Raw genomic sequence first — 15,749 nt, forward strand, 5'->3', positions numbered from 1 at the left:
TATATACAAATGCTTCGTGTTCCATGAGGTACGTTAATGGAATGTAAAGTATCCCTGTTACTTATCCTGGATTTCTTCCGTCTGCACCCAGGCGACATTCAGATTGGAATGGTGGAGAAGAAAGGAGCTCTGGAGGTGGAAGTTATTCGGGCCAGAGGCCTTGTGGGTAAACCAGGATCTAAGGCACTGCCAGGTAAGTTTGGATTATCAATCAGTAGCATGATGTCATGAGGTTCGATCAATTTATCTAACCTGAGTGCTGTCCCTCTGTGTGTGTGTCCAGCCCCTTATGTGAAGGTGTACCTGCTGGAGAACGGAGCATGCATAGCCAAAAAGAAAACAAAAGTAGCACGTAAAACCTTGGACCCTCTTTATCAGCAGCAGCTGTCCTTTGAAGAGAGTCCAGGGGGAAAAGTCTTACAAGTGAGCAACTATTTTCACATTAAAGTTATAGTTTTTATACTATAGATTATATACAACATTATATCAGAGACTATACACAACACAATAAAGTAGACAAAACAACACTACATAGTAAACTACAGACAATATTATACCAGAGACTATACATAACACTATACACAACACTATACAATAGACTATATACAACTCTGTACTATAGACTATACACAACATTATATCAGAGACTATACACAACACTATACTATAGACTACAGTATACACAACACTATACAGTAAACTATAGACTATACACAACACTATACAGTAAACTATAGACTATACACAACACTATACAGTAAAATATGCACAACACTATACAGTAAACTATAGACTATACACAACACTATACAGTAAACTATAGACTATACACAACACTATACAGTAAACTATAGACTATACACAACACTATACAGTAAAATATGCACAACACTATACAGTAAACTATAGACTATACACAACATTATACAGTAAACTATACACAACACTATACAGTAAACTATACACAACACTATACTGTAGACTATATACAACACTATACAGTAAACTATACACACTATACTATAGACTATACACAACACTCACAACACTATACAGTAAACTATACACAAGACTATACTATAGACTATACACAACACTATACTGTAGACTATATACAACACTATACAGTAAACTATACACAACACTATACTATAGACTATACACAACACTATACTGTAGACTATATACAACACTATACAGTAAATTATACACATCACTATACTATAGACTATACACAACACTATACTATAGACTATACACAACACTATACAGTAGACTATACACAACACTATACTATAGACTATACACAACACTATACAGTAGACTATACACAACACTATACAGTAAACTATGCACAAGACTATACTATAGACTATACACAAGACTATACTATAGACTATACACAACACTATACTGTAGACTATATACAACACTATACAGTAAACTATACACAACACTATACAGTAAACTATACACAACACTATACAGTAAATTATACACAACACTATACTATAGACTATACACAACACTATACTGTAAATTATACACAACACTATACTATAGACTATATACAACACTATACAGTAAACTATACACAACACTATACAGTAAATTATACACAACACTATACTATAGACTATACACAACACTATACTGTAGACTATATACAACACTATACAGTAAACTATACACAACACTATACAGTAAACTATACACAACACTATACTATAGACTATACACAACACTATACAGTAAACTATACACAACACTATACAGTAAATTATACACAACACTATACTATAGACTATACACAACACTATACTGTAGACTATATACAACACTATACAGTAAACTATACACAACATAATACAGTAAACTATACACAACACTATACTGTAGACTATATACAACACTATACAGTAAACTATACACAACATTATACAGTAAACTATACACAACACTATACTGTAGACTATACACAACACTATACAGTAAACTATACACAACACTATACAGTAAATTATACACAACACTATACTATAGACTATACACAACACTATACTATAGACTATACACAACACTATACAGTAAACTATACACAACACTATACTATAGACTATATACAACACTCACAACACTATACAGTAGACTATACACAACACTATACAGTAAACTATACACAACACTATACTATAGACTATACACAACACTATACAGTAAACTATACACAACACTATACTATAGACTATACACAACATTATACAGTAAACTATACACAACACTAGACAGTAAACTATACACATCACTATACTATAGACTATGCACAAGACTATACTATAGACTATACACAACACTATACAGTAGACTATACACAACACTATACAGTAAACTATGCACAAGACTATACTATAGACTATACACAACACTATACAGTAGACTATACACAACACTATACAGTAAACTATACACAACACTATACTATAGACTATACACAACACTATACTATAGACTATACACAACACTATACTATAGACTATACACAACACTATACAGTAAACTATACACAACACTATGCTATAGACTATACACAACACTATACTATAGACTATACACAACACTATACAGTAGACAATACACAACACTATACTATAGACTATACACAACACTATACTATAGACTATACACAACACTATACTATAGACTATACACAACACTATACAGTAGACAATACACAACACTATACTATAGACTATACACAACACTATACTATAGACTATACACAACACTATACTATAGACTATACACAACACTATACTATAGACTATACACAAGACTATACTATAGACTATACACAACACTATACTATAGACTATACACAACACTATACTATAGACTATACACAACACTATACAGTAAACTATACACAACATTATACTATAGACTATACACAACACTATACAGTAAACTATACACAACACTATACTATAGACTATACACAACACTATACAGTAAACTATACACAACACTATACTATAGACTATACACAACACTATACAGTAGACAATACACAACACTATACTATAGACTATACACAACACTATACAGTAAACTATACACAACACTATACTATAGACTATACACAACACTATACAGTAAACTATACACAACACTATACTATAGACTATACACAACACTATACTATAGACTATACACAACACTATACAGTAAGCTATACACAACACTATGCTATAGACTATACACAACAGTATACTATAGACTATACACAACACTATACAGTAAACTATACACAAGACTAATCTATAGACTATACACAACACTATACAGTAAACTATACACAACACTATACTATAGACTATACACAACACTATACAGTAAACTATACACAACACTATACTATAGACTATACACAACACTATACTATAGACTATACACAACACTATACTGTAGACTATACACAACACTATACAGTAAACTATACACAAGACTATACTATAGACTATACACAACACTATACTATAGACTATACACAACACTATACTATAGACTATACACAAGACTATACTATAGACTATACACAGCACTATACTATAGACTATACACAACACTATACTATAGACTATACACAACACTCTACTATAGACTATATACAACACTCACAACACTATACAGTAGACTATACACAACACTCACAACACTATACAGTAGACTATACACAACACTATACTATAGACTATACACAACACTATACAGTAAACTATACACAACACTATACAGTAAACTATGCACAAGACTATACTATAGACTATACACAACACTATACAGTAAACTATGCACAAGACTATACAGTAAACTATGCACAAGACTATACTATAGACTATACACAACACTATACAGTAGACTATACACAACACTATACAGTAAACTATACACAACACTATACTATAGACTATACACAACACTATACAGTAAACTATACACAACACTATACTATAGGCTATACACAACACTATACAGTAAACTATACACAACACTATACTATAGACTATACACAACACTATACAGTAAACTATACACAACACTATACTATAGACTATACACAACACTATACAGTAAACTATACACAACACTATACAGTAAACTATACACAAGACTATACTATAGACTATACACAACACTATACTATAGACTATACACAACACTATACTATAGACTATACACAACACTATACTGTAGACTATACACAACACTATACAGTAAACTATACACAAGACTATACTATAGACTATACACAACACTATACTATAGACTATACACAACACTATACAGTAAACTATACACAACACTATACTATAGACTATACACAACACTATACAGTAAACTATACACAACACTATACTATAGACTATACACAACACTATACAGTAAACTATACACAACACTTTACTATAGACTATACACAACACTATACTATAGACTATACACAACACTATACTATAGACTATACACAACACTATACTATAGACTATACACAAGACTATACTATAGACTATACACAACACTATACTATAGACTATACACAACACTATACTATAGACTATACACAACACTATACTATAGACTATACACAACACTATACTATAGACTATACACAACACTATTCTATAGACTATACACAACACTATACTATAGACTATACACAACACTATACTATAGACTATACACAACACTATACTATAGACTATACACAAGACTATACTATAGACTATACACAACACTATACTATAGACTATACACAACACTATACTATAGACTATACACAACACTATACTATAGACTATACACAACACTATACTATAGACTATACACAAGACTATACTATAGACTATACACAACACTATACTATAGGCTATACACAATACTATACTATAGACTATACACAACACTATACTATAGACTATACACAACACTATACTATAGACTATACACAACACTATACTATAGACTATACACAACACTATACTATAGACTATAAACAACACTATACTATAGACTATACACAACACTATACTATAGACTATACACAACACTATACTATAGACTATACACAAGACTATACTATAGACTATACACAACACTATACTATAGACTATACACAACACTATACAGTAAACTATACACAACACTATACTATAGACTATACACAACACTATACTATAGACTATACACAACACTATACAGTAAACTATACACGACACTATACTATAGACTATACACAACACTATACAGTAAACTATACACAACACTATACTATAGACTATACACAACACTATACAGTAAACTATACACGACACTATACTATAGACTATACACAACACTATACAGTAAACTATACACAACACTATACTATAGACTATACACAACACTATACTATAGACTATACACAACACTATACTGTAGACTATACACAACACTATACAGTAAACTATACACAAGACTATACTATAGACTATACACAACACTATACTATAGACTATACACAACACTATACAGTAAACTATACACAACACTATACTATAGACTATACACAACACTATACAGTAAACTATACACAACACTATACTATAGACTATACACAACACTATACAGTAAACTATACACAACACTTTACTATAGACTATACACAACACTATACTATAGACTATACACAACACTATACTATAGACTATACACAACACTATACTATAGACTATACACAAGACTATACTATAGACTATACACAACACTATACTATAGACTATACACAACACTATACTATAGACTATACACAACACTATACTATAGACTATACACAACACTATACTATAGACTATACACAACACTATTCTATAGACTATACACAACACTATACTATAGACTATACACAACACTATACTATAGACTATACACAACACTATACTATAGACTATACACAAGACTATACTATAGACTATACACAACACTATACTATAGACTATACACAACACTATACTATAGACTATACACAACACTATACTATAGACTATACACAACACTATACTATAGACTATACACAAGACTATACTATAGACTATACACAACACTATACTATAGGCTATACACAATACTATACTATAGACTATACACAACACTATACTATAGACTATACACAACACTATACTATAGACTATACACAACACTATACTATAGACTATACACAACACTATACTATAGACTATAAACAACACTATACTATAGACTATACACAACACTATACTATAGACTATACACAACACTATACTATAGACTATACACAAGACTATACTATAGACTATACACAACACTATACTATAGACTATACACAACACTATACAGTAAACTATACACAACACTATACTATAGACTATACACAACACTATACTATAGACTATACACAACACTATACAGTAAACTATACACAACACTATACTATAGACTATACACAACACTATACAGTAAACTATACACGACACTATACTATAGACTATACACAACACTATACAGTAAACTATACACAACACTATACTATAGACTATACACAACACTATACAGTAAACTATACACAACACTATACTATAAACTATACACGACACTATACTATAGACTATACACAACACTATACAGTAAACTATACACAACACTATACTATAGACTATAAACAACACTATACAGTAAACTATACACAACACTATACTATAGACTATACACAACACTATACAGTAAACTATACACAACACTATACTATAGACTATACACAACACTATACTATAGACTATACACAGCACTATACAGTAAACTATACACAACACTATACTATAGACTATACACAACACTATACAGTAAACTATACACAACACTATACTATAGACTATACACAGCACTATACAGTAAACTATACACAACACTATACTATAGACTATACACAACACTATACTATAGACTATACACAACACTATACTATAGACTATACACAACACTATACAGTAAACTATACACAACACTATACTATAGACTATACACAACACTATACTATAGACTGTACACAACACTATACAGTAAACTATACACAACACTATACTATAGACTATACACAACACTATACAGTAAACTATATACAACACTATACTATAGACTATACACAACACTATACTATAGACTATACACAACACTATACTATAGACTATACACAACACTATACAGTAAACTATACACAACACTATACTATAGACTGTACACAACACTATACAGTAAACTATACACAACACTATACTATAGACTATACACAACACTATACAGTAAACTATATACAACACTATACTATAGACTATACACAACACTATACTATAGACTATACACAACACTATACTATAGACTATACACAACACTATACAGTAAACTATACACAACACTATACTATAGACTATACACAACACTATACAGTAAACTATATACAACACTATACTATAGACTATACACAACACTATACTATAGACTATACACAACACTATACAGTAAACTATACACAACACTATACTATAGACTATACACAACACTATACAGTAAACTATACACAACACTATACTATAGACTATACACAACACTATACAGTAAACTATACACAACACTATACTATAGACTATACACAACACTATACAGTAAACTATACACAACACTATACTATAGACTATACACAACACTATACAGTAAACTATACACAACACTATACTATAGACTATACACAACACTATACAGTAAACTATACACAACACTATACTATAGACTATACACAACACTATACTATAGACTATACACAACACTATACAGTAAACTATACACAACACTATACTATAGACTATACACAACACTATACAGTAAACTATACACAACACTATACTATAGACTATACACAACACTATACAGTAAACTATACACAACACTATACTATAGACTATACACAACACTATACAGTAGGATACACTATAATAATTTAAAGTAAAAAAAAAAGGTTGTATTTGTCTCAGATTCTTAGACTCAAAGTGTTTATCCATCTATACACTAATCTACTTATTCTAAAGCCTCATTGCTGATAACTGGAGATGAAGAGTAGACGTGTAACATTCTTTCTCTTTTTTCCATCATCAGGTCATCGTGTGGGGAGATTACGGACGAATGGACCACAAATCATTTATGGGCGCCGTTCAGATACTTTTAGACGAGCTGGACTTGTCCAACATGGTGATTGGCTGGTTCAAGCTCTTCCCCCCATCCTCACTGGTGGACCCGACACTCGCTCCTCTGACTCGAAGAGCATCGCAGACCTCTCTGGACAGCAGCTCTGCGCCGTTCGGCCGCTCGTAGCACAGCGCTAACGACTAGCATGGTTGTTTGTAGCATCATCCATCATCCCGATGGTGGGAGATTTGAGATTTGAGGCCAGTTGCTGCCCCTCCCCAGTAACACACACTGCATGCTTGGTGTTGTCTTCTGAGCCTGTTTCTTAGGGGTGAAAAACTAAAAGCGGTCCTGTGTTTGCTCGCAAAAATAATTAAATAAAGAAATAATACTAATAACAGATAAATAAACCTAAAGCCTCGCACATGTTGAGCATGGAGAGCAACCCCCTACAACCGGGGAACAGCCAGACGAAGGAAACGGACCTCTCTTTTTTGTCCTTTTTCAAAGCCATGGGGTTCTACACAAAAAACCCATATCGTTGCTCATTTGTTTCTCTTCCATTATCGTTCATTGTTCATTTGTATGTGAACGGGTGAAGAGCGGTTCTCCAAAATGGGTCATGCCATTTAAACAGACCCAGAGTTTGTCATATGGAAAAGAGTTCGTATTAAAAACCGTCTGCACTCCCCAGATATGCACACGATCGCAAGCGAGACTGTTTATAATTTTTTTGTAAAAAAAAAAAACCAAACAAACAAAAAAAAAAATCGCAATACCGAGAAGGTTACACAATCGACAGAGATAAAGAGACGCTTCGAGATTCCCTCCGGGATGATGAACGTTTTGGAGCGGAAACGCGGGATTTTTCTGTTGATACTGTATGAAATTTCAAAGGGACTCTTTTATTTTATTTTGATTTGATTTTTATTTTATTTTTTTCCTTTTGCATGGACACAAAATTTAGCTGATCTTAAAGAAACAAATATTTTCATGAGATTGCAACTTGCAAAAAAAAAAAAAAAATGAAAAAGAAAAAAACGATGATATACACAAATGAAACAGATCAGCCATTTTTTTGGAAAAAAATTTCTATTATTTTTAAAGAGAAATTTCACTAGTGCATGGTTTTCATGGGGGGAGTGAATGCAATGGCGTGATTTAAAAAAAATAAATAAATTAGAAATCCTGTTTTATTATTATTATCCTAAAGGCTAGGGTCTATACTGTATTTTTACGGACATTACGATTAAATAAGGACTATAGAATTTATTTACAGGGAGAAGAAGAAGAAGAAAAAAAAAAGAAAAGAAAACGTGACGTAAAGAAAAAGAGAAATGTATTATTTATGTCATCGATGATAAAGGGGATCAGAGATCATGTGCAAATTGTACACGTTTCTTTTTCTCTTTCTTGTCCCAGGGTAACTCTTGCTGCTCTTGTCAGACCCCCACCCTCACCCCCCTTTCCCCCTCTCCGATACCGGTCCCACGTTCTCCGCAGGGCCTTTTATTGTACTTTATTTTGGACTCGATTAGATTTAACAAGCATGTTGAAATGGATTTTCTGCAACATGGCTTGGGCACAGTGTGCAGTAACACAGCATGTTTTGATAAAAATTTGGAAAGGAAAAAAATATCTCTATCTCTCTTTCTCTCTCTCTCTCTCTCTTTTTTTTTTTTTTTTTTTTTGCAATTTCTTGTACAGTGCATGTCAATATGTTCCTTTGGTCCCTGATTGAATTTTAAGGAAATTTGGCTGGGTTTGAATAAAACATTCCACCGATTTTGTCCAATTTTGTTTAAAAAAAAAAAAAAAAAAAAAGATGGGAATTTTATATCCTGGAAAAAAAAAAAAAAACGAAGATTCCCCCCAGTATTCAGGATGAATGATCCCAAGGTTGATTTTGCAAATGGTTCTCCTGCATCTCATGGACAGTTGCAGTATTTGCGTAGTGCAGTTTTACACACATGACCCTGGATCTGGGACAACATGGACTCTTGCATGACATGAAAACTTGCCATGATAGAAAAAAAAATAGAGATTTCTATTACTAGATCATTTTTCTTGCGTAGATTTCAGAAAGTTCCTTTAATATATTTTTGTTATTTTTATTTACAAGCCAAGACCAGTTAATTTTTTTCTTTTCTTTTTTTTTTTTATTTTAGTAATTATCAAAACTTTGAGATGATTCTTCTAGGTATAATGTCAGAACGGAGCTACACCCGAGACATTATTCCTCTTCCATGTAAAGCGAAATCTATTTTGGTGTTCATTCTCTCTTCATCTTTCCTTTTCTCTACCGAGCTATGTATAGATTCTTTCTGATTTGACAGTTGTATATATTATATATCATAAGTTATGGAATTTGGATTTAAAAAAATAAATAATAATAATAATGATAATAATAAGCAGACATCTATAGATAAGATCGTGCGGAATTGGGATAATGTCTCACTCGAGGAAGACATGATACACCCTTTTTGAATGCCTTCTCTTTTTCTTTTTTCTTTTTTTTTTTTTTTCTGGTACAATGTGTTCATGCCAAGGCTATGTCTTGGTTAAGTATGGTTGAGTACAGAGATTTATGTAAGTTATTTTTCAAATTAAACAATAAAAAAAAAGGGATATTACACTGATATCTGTGTTGGAAATCTTTCGTGTGTTAAAAGAAAAAATACAGACAGTACATAATCCAAAATACATAATAAATAAAATGAAATTAAATGACATAATTATAAAAATAAATAAATAATAAATAAATAAATAAATTATAAAAAAAAAATTGATATCGAGATATTTAAGGAACTATACACAAAATGGTGTATTGCTGTGAAGAGTCTCTCCACCCTGAAGTCGATTATTTTCCAATAACAGCGCTTCCCTTAGTGTTTTATTCCTCTTATACCACAGCAGTTTGTCAAGGCTAACGCTTTTAATATATTAGAGAACATCATAACTGAGGAACGTCCAATAAGTTCAAGTAATCACGTGTTATAGCAATGACTATTATGACTATTATAAATAAATATTAGACTATAAATGAGAATATAATTAGCCGCATTAACTATAATAAGTAAATATTTGTAATAAAAAATTTGGTAATAAAAAACATTACATATATATGTATTTTTATACATATGTTTGGGGTTTTATTTCTTTGTAACACTGCTATGTATTGGATAAGTAGTATGTTTGAGTACAGAGATATGGCTTCACAATAAAATACTACTATAATAATATAGGAACAAAAGCCTAGCTTCTATAAAAGGCATCTTTCCTGAAAAACAGGAAGAGAATACAACTCTACATCTATAAATGGTCATTTTTTACTTCCTTAAAAATTGTGGTTCTGTCTTATGAGACAGCTCATGAAGGTGAGTAAACAGTGCAGACTCAATAAAAGGCCAAGAGGAAATTCTTTTCTAGCATTTCGATTATTTCAAGAACCCTGCGGACTGTCTGATTCGGCTTGTGTCTGCTCAGGTGAGGTAAGATAAAACTTAAGTTATACTTAAAAAAGTATAATATAATATAATATAATATAATATAATATAATATAATATAATATAATATAATATAATATAATATAATATAATATAATATAATATAAAAATATTTTTTTAGCACTTTTATCTATGTTTATTCTAGCTTTTTTCTATATTTTATAATGTTATATCATAGAATTAAATTGAATTTTATTTAGCTGATCTACACTAAAACATTACTTATGTTGAAGCAAAATAGTGTATTTATGGGATTTTATCTATAGGAGTTTAAAACACTCCACTAAATCTTTGACTACATGGTTAGATTTGTTGTATTGTCCTGTCAGACTTTTCTGACCAGTTTCACCAATTCCTGCTGATAAAAAGAAGTGTCCTTTCACCATGATACTACCACCACCATGCTTCACAGTGCTTTCTCAATGTCTTCTTTTCACATTTCCCATGTAGATTTTAAACAAAACAAAACTCTAATGCTATTTGATATTGGCAAAGCAATAACGTTCTTCTCACTACATTTCCCTAAAGCTGAGCATTAGGTCATGAAGGTCTAGCATTATGGTCAGTGTTGTAGTTTCTCTGCTGTGGATTTTTTCAGCTCCCTCAGGGTATCATTGGCTGCTTAGATGCTTGTCTGAATAATCCCGCTAACACACACACAGTTTATACACTCACTGTTCTTCCATATTCCTTCCTTTTCAGAATTTAATGATGCTCTAAGGGATGTTCAAAGATTAACTTTAAAGTTTATATTTATAAAGTTTAGTATAAATGGTTTTTTCTTCCTAATCCTGCCCTTACCTGTCCTCCATAATTGAATCCCAGGTGCTTATTCACGCTCTTTCAGTTGAAGCTTGGTAGAAATCATTGCTTAGCCCTACAACGATAGAAGATAAATTAAGCTAGGATCTACCTCAAAATACTTTCCTACTTTAATGATTGTGTATGCTAGCAAATACACAATATTGTAGCAAACAGTTTGAACTCCAGTAATCAGAGGGACGTCAATGAAATATTTCGCGAATTAACATACTAAAGAAAAAAACATTCTAGGGTTCTTTTTGCATATAACATATAACAAACGAACGTGCCTTGCCATGTTTTCTCTAACAAACTCTGGAACCGTACAGAAGCAAGGATAAATGCTTACTCACTTTAATTGCACAGATATAGACTCATCTAAGAACTTACTCAATTTCTGAAAGTACTGTAGCTGATTGCACAAGAGCATATTTCAGGGTGTCACAAGAAAGGTGGTGAATATTAATTGCAATCAAGTCTTTACCTACATTTTTTGAAGCTCGTGACAAAAATCCTAATAAATTTTGCTATTTGATTTGCAGCAGATTTTTATATATACTGCTAGATTAATAACAAAGACCATTTGCCATTGTGTCATTTCAGAAGGAGCCGACAATGAACTTTTCTAAGTTGAAAGCGAGTGTGAAGATGACTTCATCCCGGATTTGTTCGCTCTACACAACAAAGAGCGAAATGAGCTGGAGCGAGAAGTCCCTTCTGTTCGTCTCATGCCTGATCACCAGTTTCATTTTGGCAATTTTCTTCCTCCTTAGTCTTCGCTTCCCCTTAAAGTTTGGCATTGAAGTCTCCATTGCAACCACTGCAGTGTTTTGGCTTTGTGTTACGCTAGCTATGTGGTTTTCTCCAAACGCTCGCTGTTTTGGAATTCTCTTCCTGATGTCCATCAGCTTGAAACAAGGCAAGAAACAGCTCCTTACAGCTGGAACAACAGTAGTGATCCTCTTGAACATACAGAACACACTGAGGAACCTTAAGGGACTTGGAAAGAGCTTAGTCTGCAATATGGAAGCAAAGCTTATTGCCATTGACTTGGCTTCGCTCAGCACCTACATCCGCTTGCTAAAGTCGGTGGTTTCTGAGCTTAAAAATTTGTTGGATGGGGAGTATTACACTGACTTTAAAATTAAGCCGAGTGTGCAATCGGGAGAGTTCACGAAGAAACTATCCGAAGCCCATAGGACCATGAATGAGACTGCTGAGAGTGTGATGGTGGTCATTAATGGAATTTCCTCTGTAGGAAAGCAAATATCTCCAGTTTTAGGAGTCGTGATACTCGTCGTTGCTACGGCGCTCTACTTGAGGAAATTTCGCTCCAGCAGAAAGCAAAAAAATGTGTTTATTACAAAAAAGTTTCTGAAGTATGATGAAGCTCAGCGATTGCAGGGAAAGCCATCAGTTCTCCCTCTGACTAAGAAGGAGTCAAAACGTTACATCATTGTTCCCTCTGCACATTTAACCAAAAAAGATTTGAAAACCATGCTGAAATTCAGCATGTCGATTCTATCCCATAGTATGGCCTGGCTCTTTTTTGTACTACTTGATGCTCTTGTTTACTGGATTATTACTGTCTTGAGCAAGAGGTTAGAAGAGCTGAAGCCACTCCATGTCCCTGTGTTACTGAAAAAGGAGGTAAAAGCACAGATATCTTACATATTTATGTTTTAAATGCTTTACTAATTTCAGTGCTTCCAAGTGTTCAAATTAAACCCGGAAACTTTCTTTTCTTGTATCCGTCTCTTATATGTCAGGAAGGAAAGTTCTTATTCGGCATCAACATTGGACATGGGCAAAAAGTCAATGACTTTTCCTTCGAAGTGCCCATTTATGAAAAAAAGTGTTTGCCAGAACCAGAACTATGGCTCTACAAATCAGTCCTCCCTCTATCAGTCATCCTCGGCGTACTGCTTCTTCTGGTCGTGGTGTCTTCAAAGCTCAGTCAGTTGAGGCTCATCGTGTCTGAGCAGTTCTATTCAGAGGATGCAGAGAAGCGGATTGCTGAGCTGCATGCCAAGATCCTGAAAAAAAGATCGAAATGGACGGCCAAGGATGTGAAAAGAACACTGGAATCATTTGCCATGCAGGTTGGTTTTAAATTTCTAGTTACTGTATGTATGTATGAATGAATGAATGAATGAATGAATGAATGAATGAATGAATGAATGAATGGATGGATGGAAGAATAGATGGATGGATGGATGTATGGATAAATAATTGTATGTATGTATGTATGCATGTATGTACAGTAGGTATGTATGTATGTATGTATTGCTGGCTGGCTGGATGGATGGATGGATGGATTGATGAATGAATGGATAGAAGAACAGATGGATGGATGGATGGTTGGATTGATGTATGGATAGATGGATAAATAAATATATGTATATATACATGCATGTATGTACAGTATGTATGTATGTATTGATGGCTCGCTGGCTGGCTGGCTGGATGGATGGATGGATGGATGGATGGATGAATGAATGAATAAATGAATGAATAGATATATGTATGTATTTATGTATGGATTGATGGGTGGATGAATGGATGGTTAAATGAATGAATGAATGAATGAATAGATATATGTATGTATTTAAGTACGTATGTATGTATGTATGGATTGATATCTGGATGGATGGATGGATTTTGCTCTACTAATGTATTATTTTTCTTTTCTTTCATTCTAGCTGCACTTTTGGTTTCCCATCATATTCCGTTATGAGAACAACAATGATGAGAATAAAATATAAGGTTGTACACATTTAATATATATATATATTTATATATGTATATATTTAATATAAGATGGTATACATTTTGTATGCATCCGTTACACATTATTAGAAAAATAGGCTTGGAATGGTCTCTCTGGGAGATGGTTTAAAGGCTCTGTGTTGAACTGTACAAAAAATACAGCAACTTAGAACCTTTTCATATCCAAAGAGCCATTAAAAAGCCTTTTTACTACATAATGTACTGTAGATACTTGGGGTTTGTGTCATTTCCATTGCTGTGTGCATTCATATATTTATAATATCACAAGATTTCAGATGCTATTTATGACTGGTTATTAGCTCTTTCATACATATTGTGTGCAAGCTCTCCTTAATCAGAACCACTGTATAAGCTACAAACATAAATAAGTTCATTTCATATATATATATATATATATATATATAT

The 15,749-nt window shown here is 32.5% G+C and overlaps 2 protein-coding genes across 9 annotated transcripts in view; both read left to right on the forward strand.

Annotated features, from left to right (window-relative positions):
* rims2a (regulating synaptic membrane exocytosis 2a) overlaps nucleotides 1-10,886 on the forward strand; it is a 189,238-nt gene extending 178,352 nt beyond the window's left edge. For all 7 annotated transcript variants that reach the window (XM_058376388.1, XM_058376387.1, XM_058376390.1 and 4 more), the window contains 3 exons: nucleotides 92-193; nucleotides 284-423; nucleotides 8,218-10,886. In XM_058376388.1, the coding sequence (XP_058232371.1) occupies nucleotides 92-193; nucleotides 284-423; nucleotides 8,218-8,433 (458 nt within the window). In that variant the 3' untranslated portion in view covers nucleotides 8,434-10,886. The remainder of the gene's footprint in view (nucleotides 1-91; nucleotides 194-283; nucleotides 424-8,217) is intronic.
* A 535-nt stretch (nucleotides 10,887-11,421) lies between these two features.
* On the forward strand, nucleotides 11,422-15,702 carry LOC131344463 (dendritic cell-specific transmembrane protein). Of its 2 annotated transcripts, none has more exons than XM_058376791.1 (4): nucleotides 11,422-11,738; nucleotides 13,158-14,204; nucleotides 14,324-14,656; nucleotides 15,257-15,702. In XM_058376791.1, exons 1-4 carry the CDS (start codon nucleotides 11,607-11,609, stop codon nucleotides 15,317-15,319), a joined length of 1,575 nt encoding a protein of 524 aa, XP_058232774.1. In that variant the 5' UTR covers nucleotides 11,422-11,606; the 3' UTR covers nucleotides 15,320-15,702. The 2 variants fall into 2 exon arrangements, with proteins under 2 accessions (XP_058232774.1, XP_058232775.1); XM_058376792.1 differs by having other exon boundaries at nucleotides 11,637-11,733.
* The last annotated feature ends 47 nt before the right edge of the window (nucleotides 15,703-15,749 follow it).

The sequence above is a fragment of the Hemibagrus wyckioides genome, linkage group LG23, assembly GCF_019097595.1.
Source record: "Hemibagrus wyckioides isolate EC202008001 linkage group LG23, SWU_Hwy_1.0, whole genome shotgun sequence".
In the NCBI taxonomy this organism is placed as follows: Eukaryota; Metazoa; Chordata; class Actinopteri; order Siluriformes; family Bagridae; genus Hemibagrus; species Hemibagrus wyckioides.

Coding starts and splice junctions, on each gene's coding strand:
- LOC131344463 (XM_058376791.1), top strand. CDS start 11,607: ATGAGACAGCTCATGAAGGTGAGTAAACAGTGCAGACTCAATAAAAGG. Junction 11,739..13,157: donor CTTGTGTCTGCTCAGGTGAG/GTAAGATAAAAC, acceptor GTGTCATTTCAG/AAGGAGCCGACAATGAACTT. Junction 14,205..14,323: donor CTGTGTTACTGAAAAAGGAG/GTAAAAGCACAG, acceptor CTTATATGTCAG/GAAGGAAAGTTCTTATTCGG.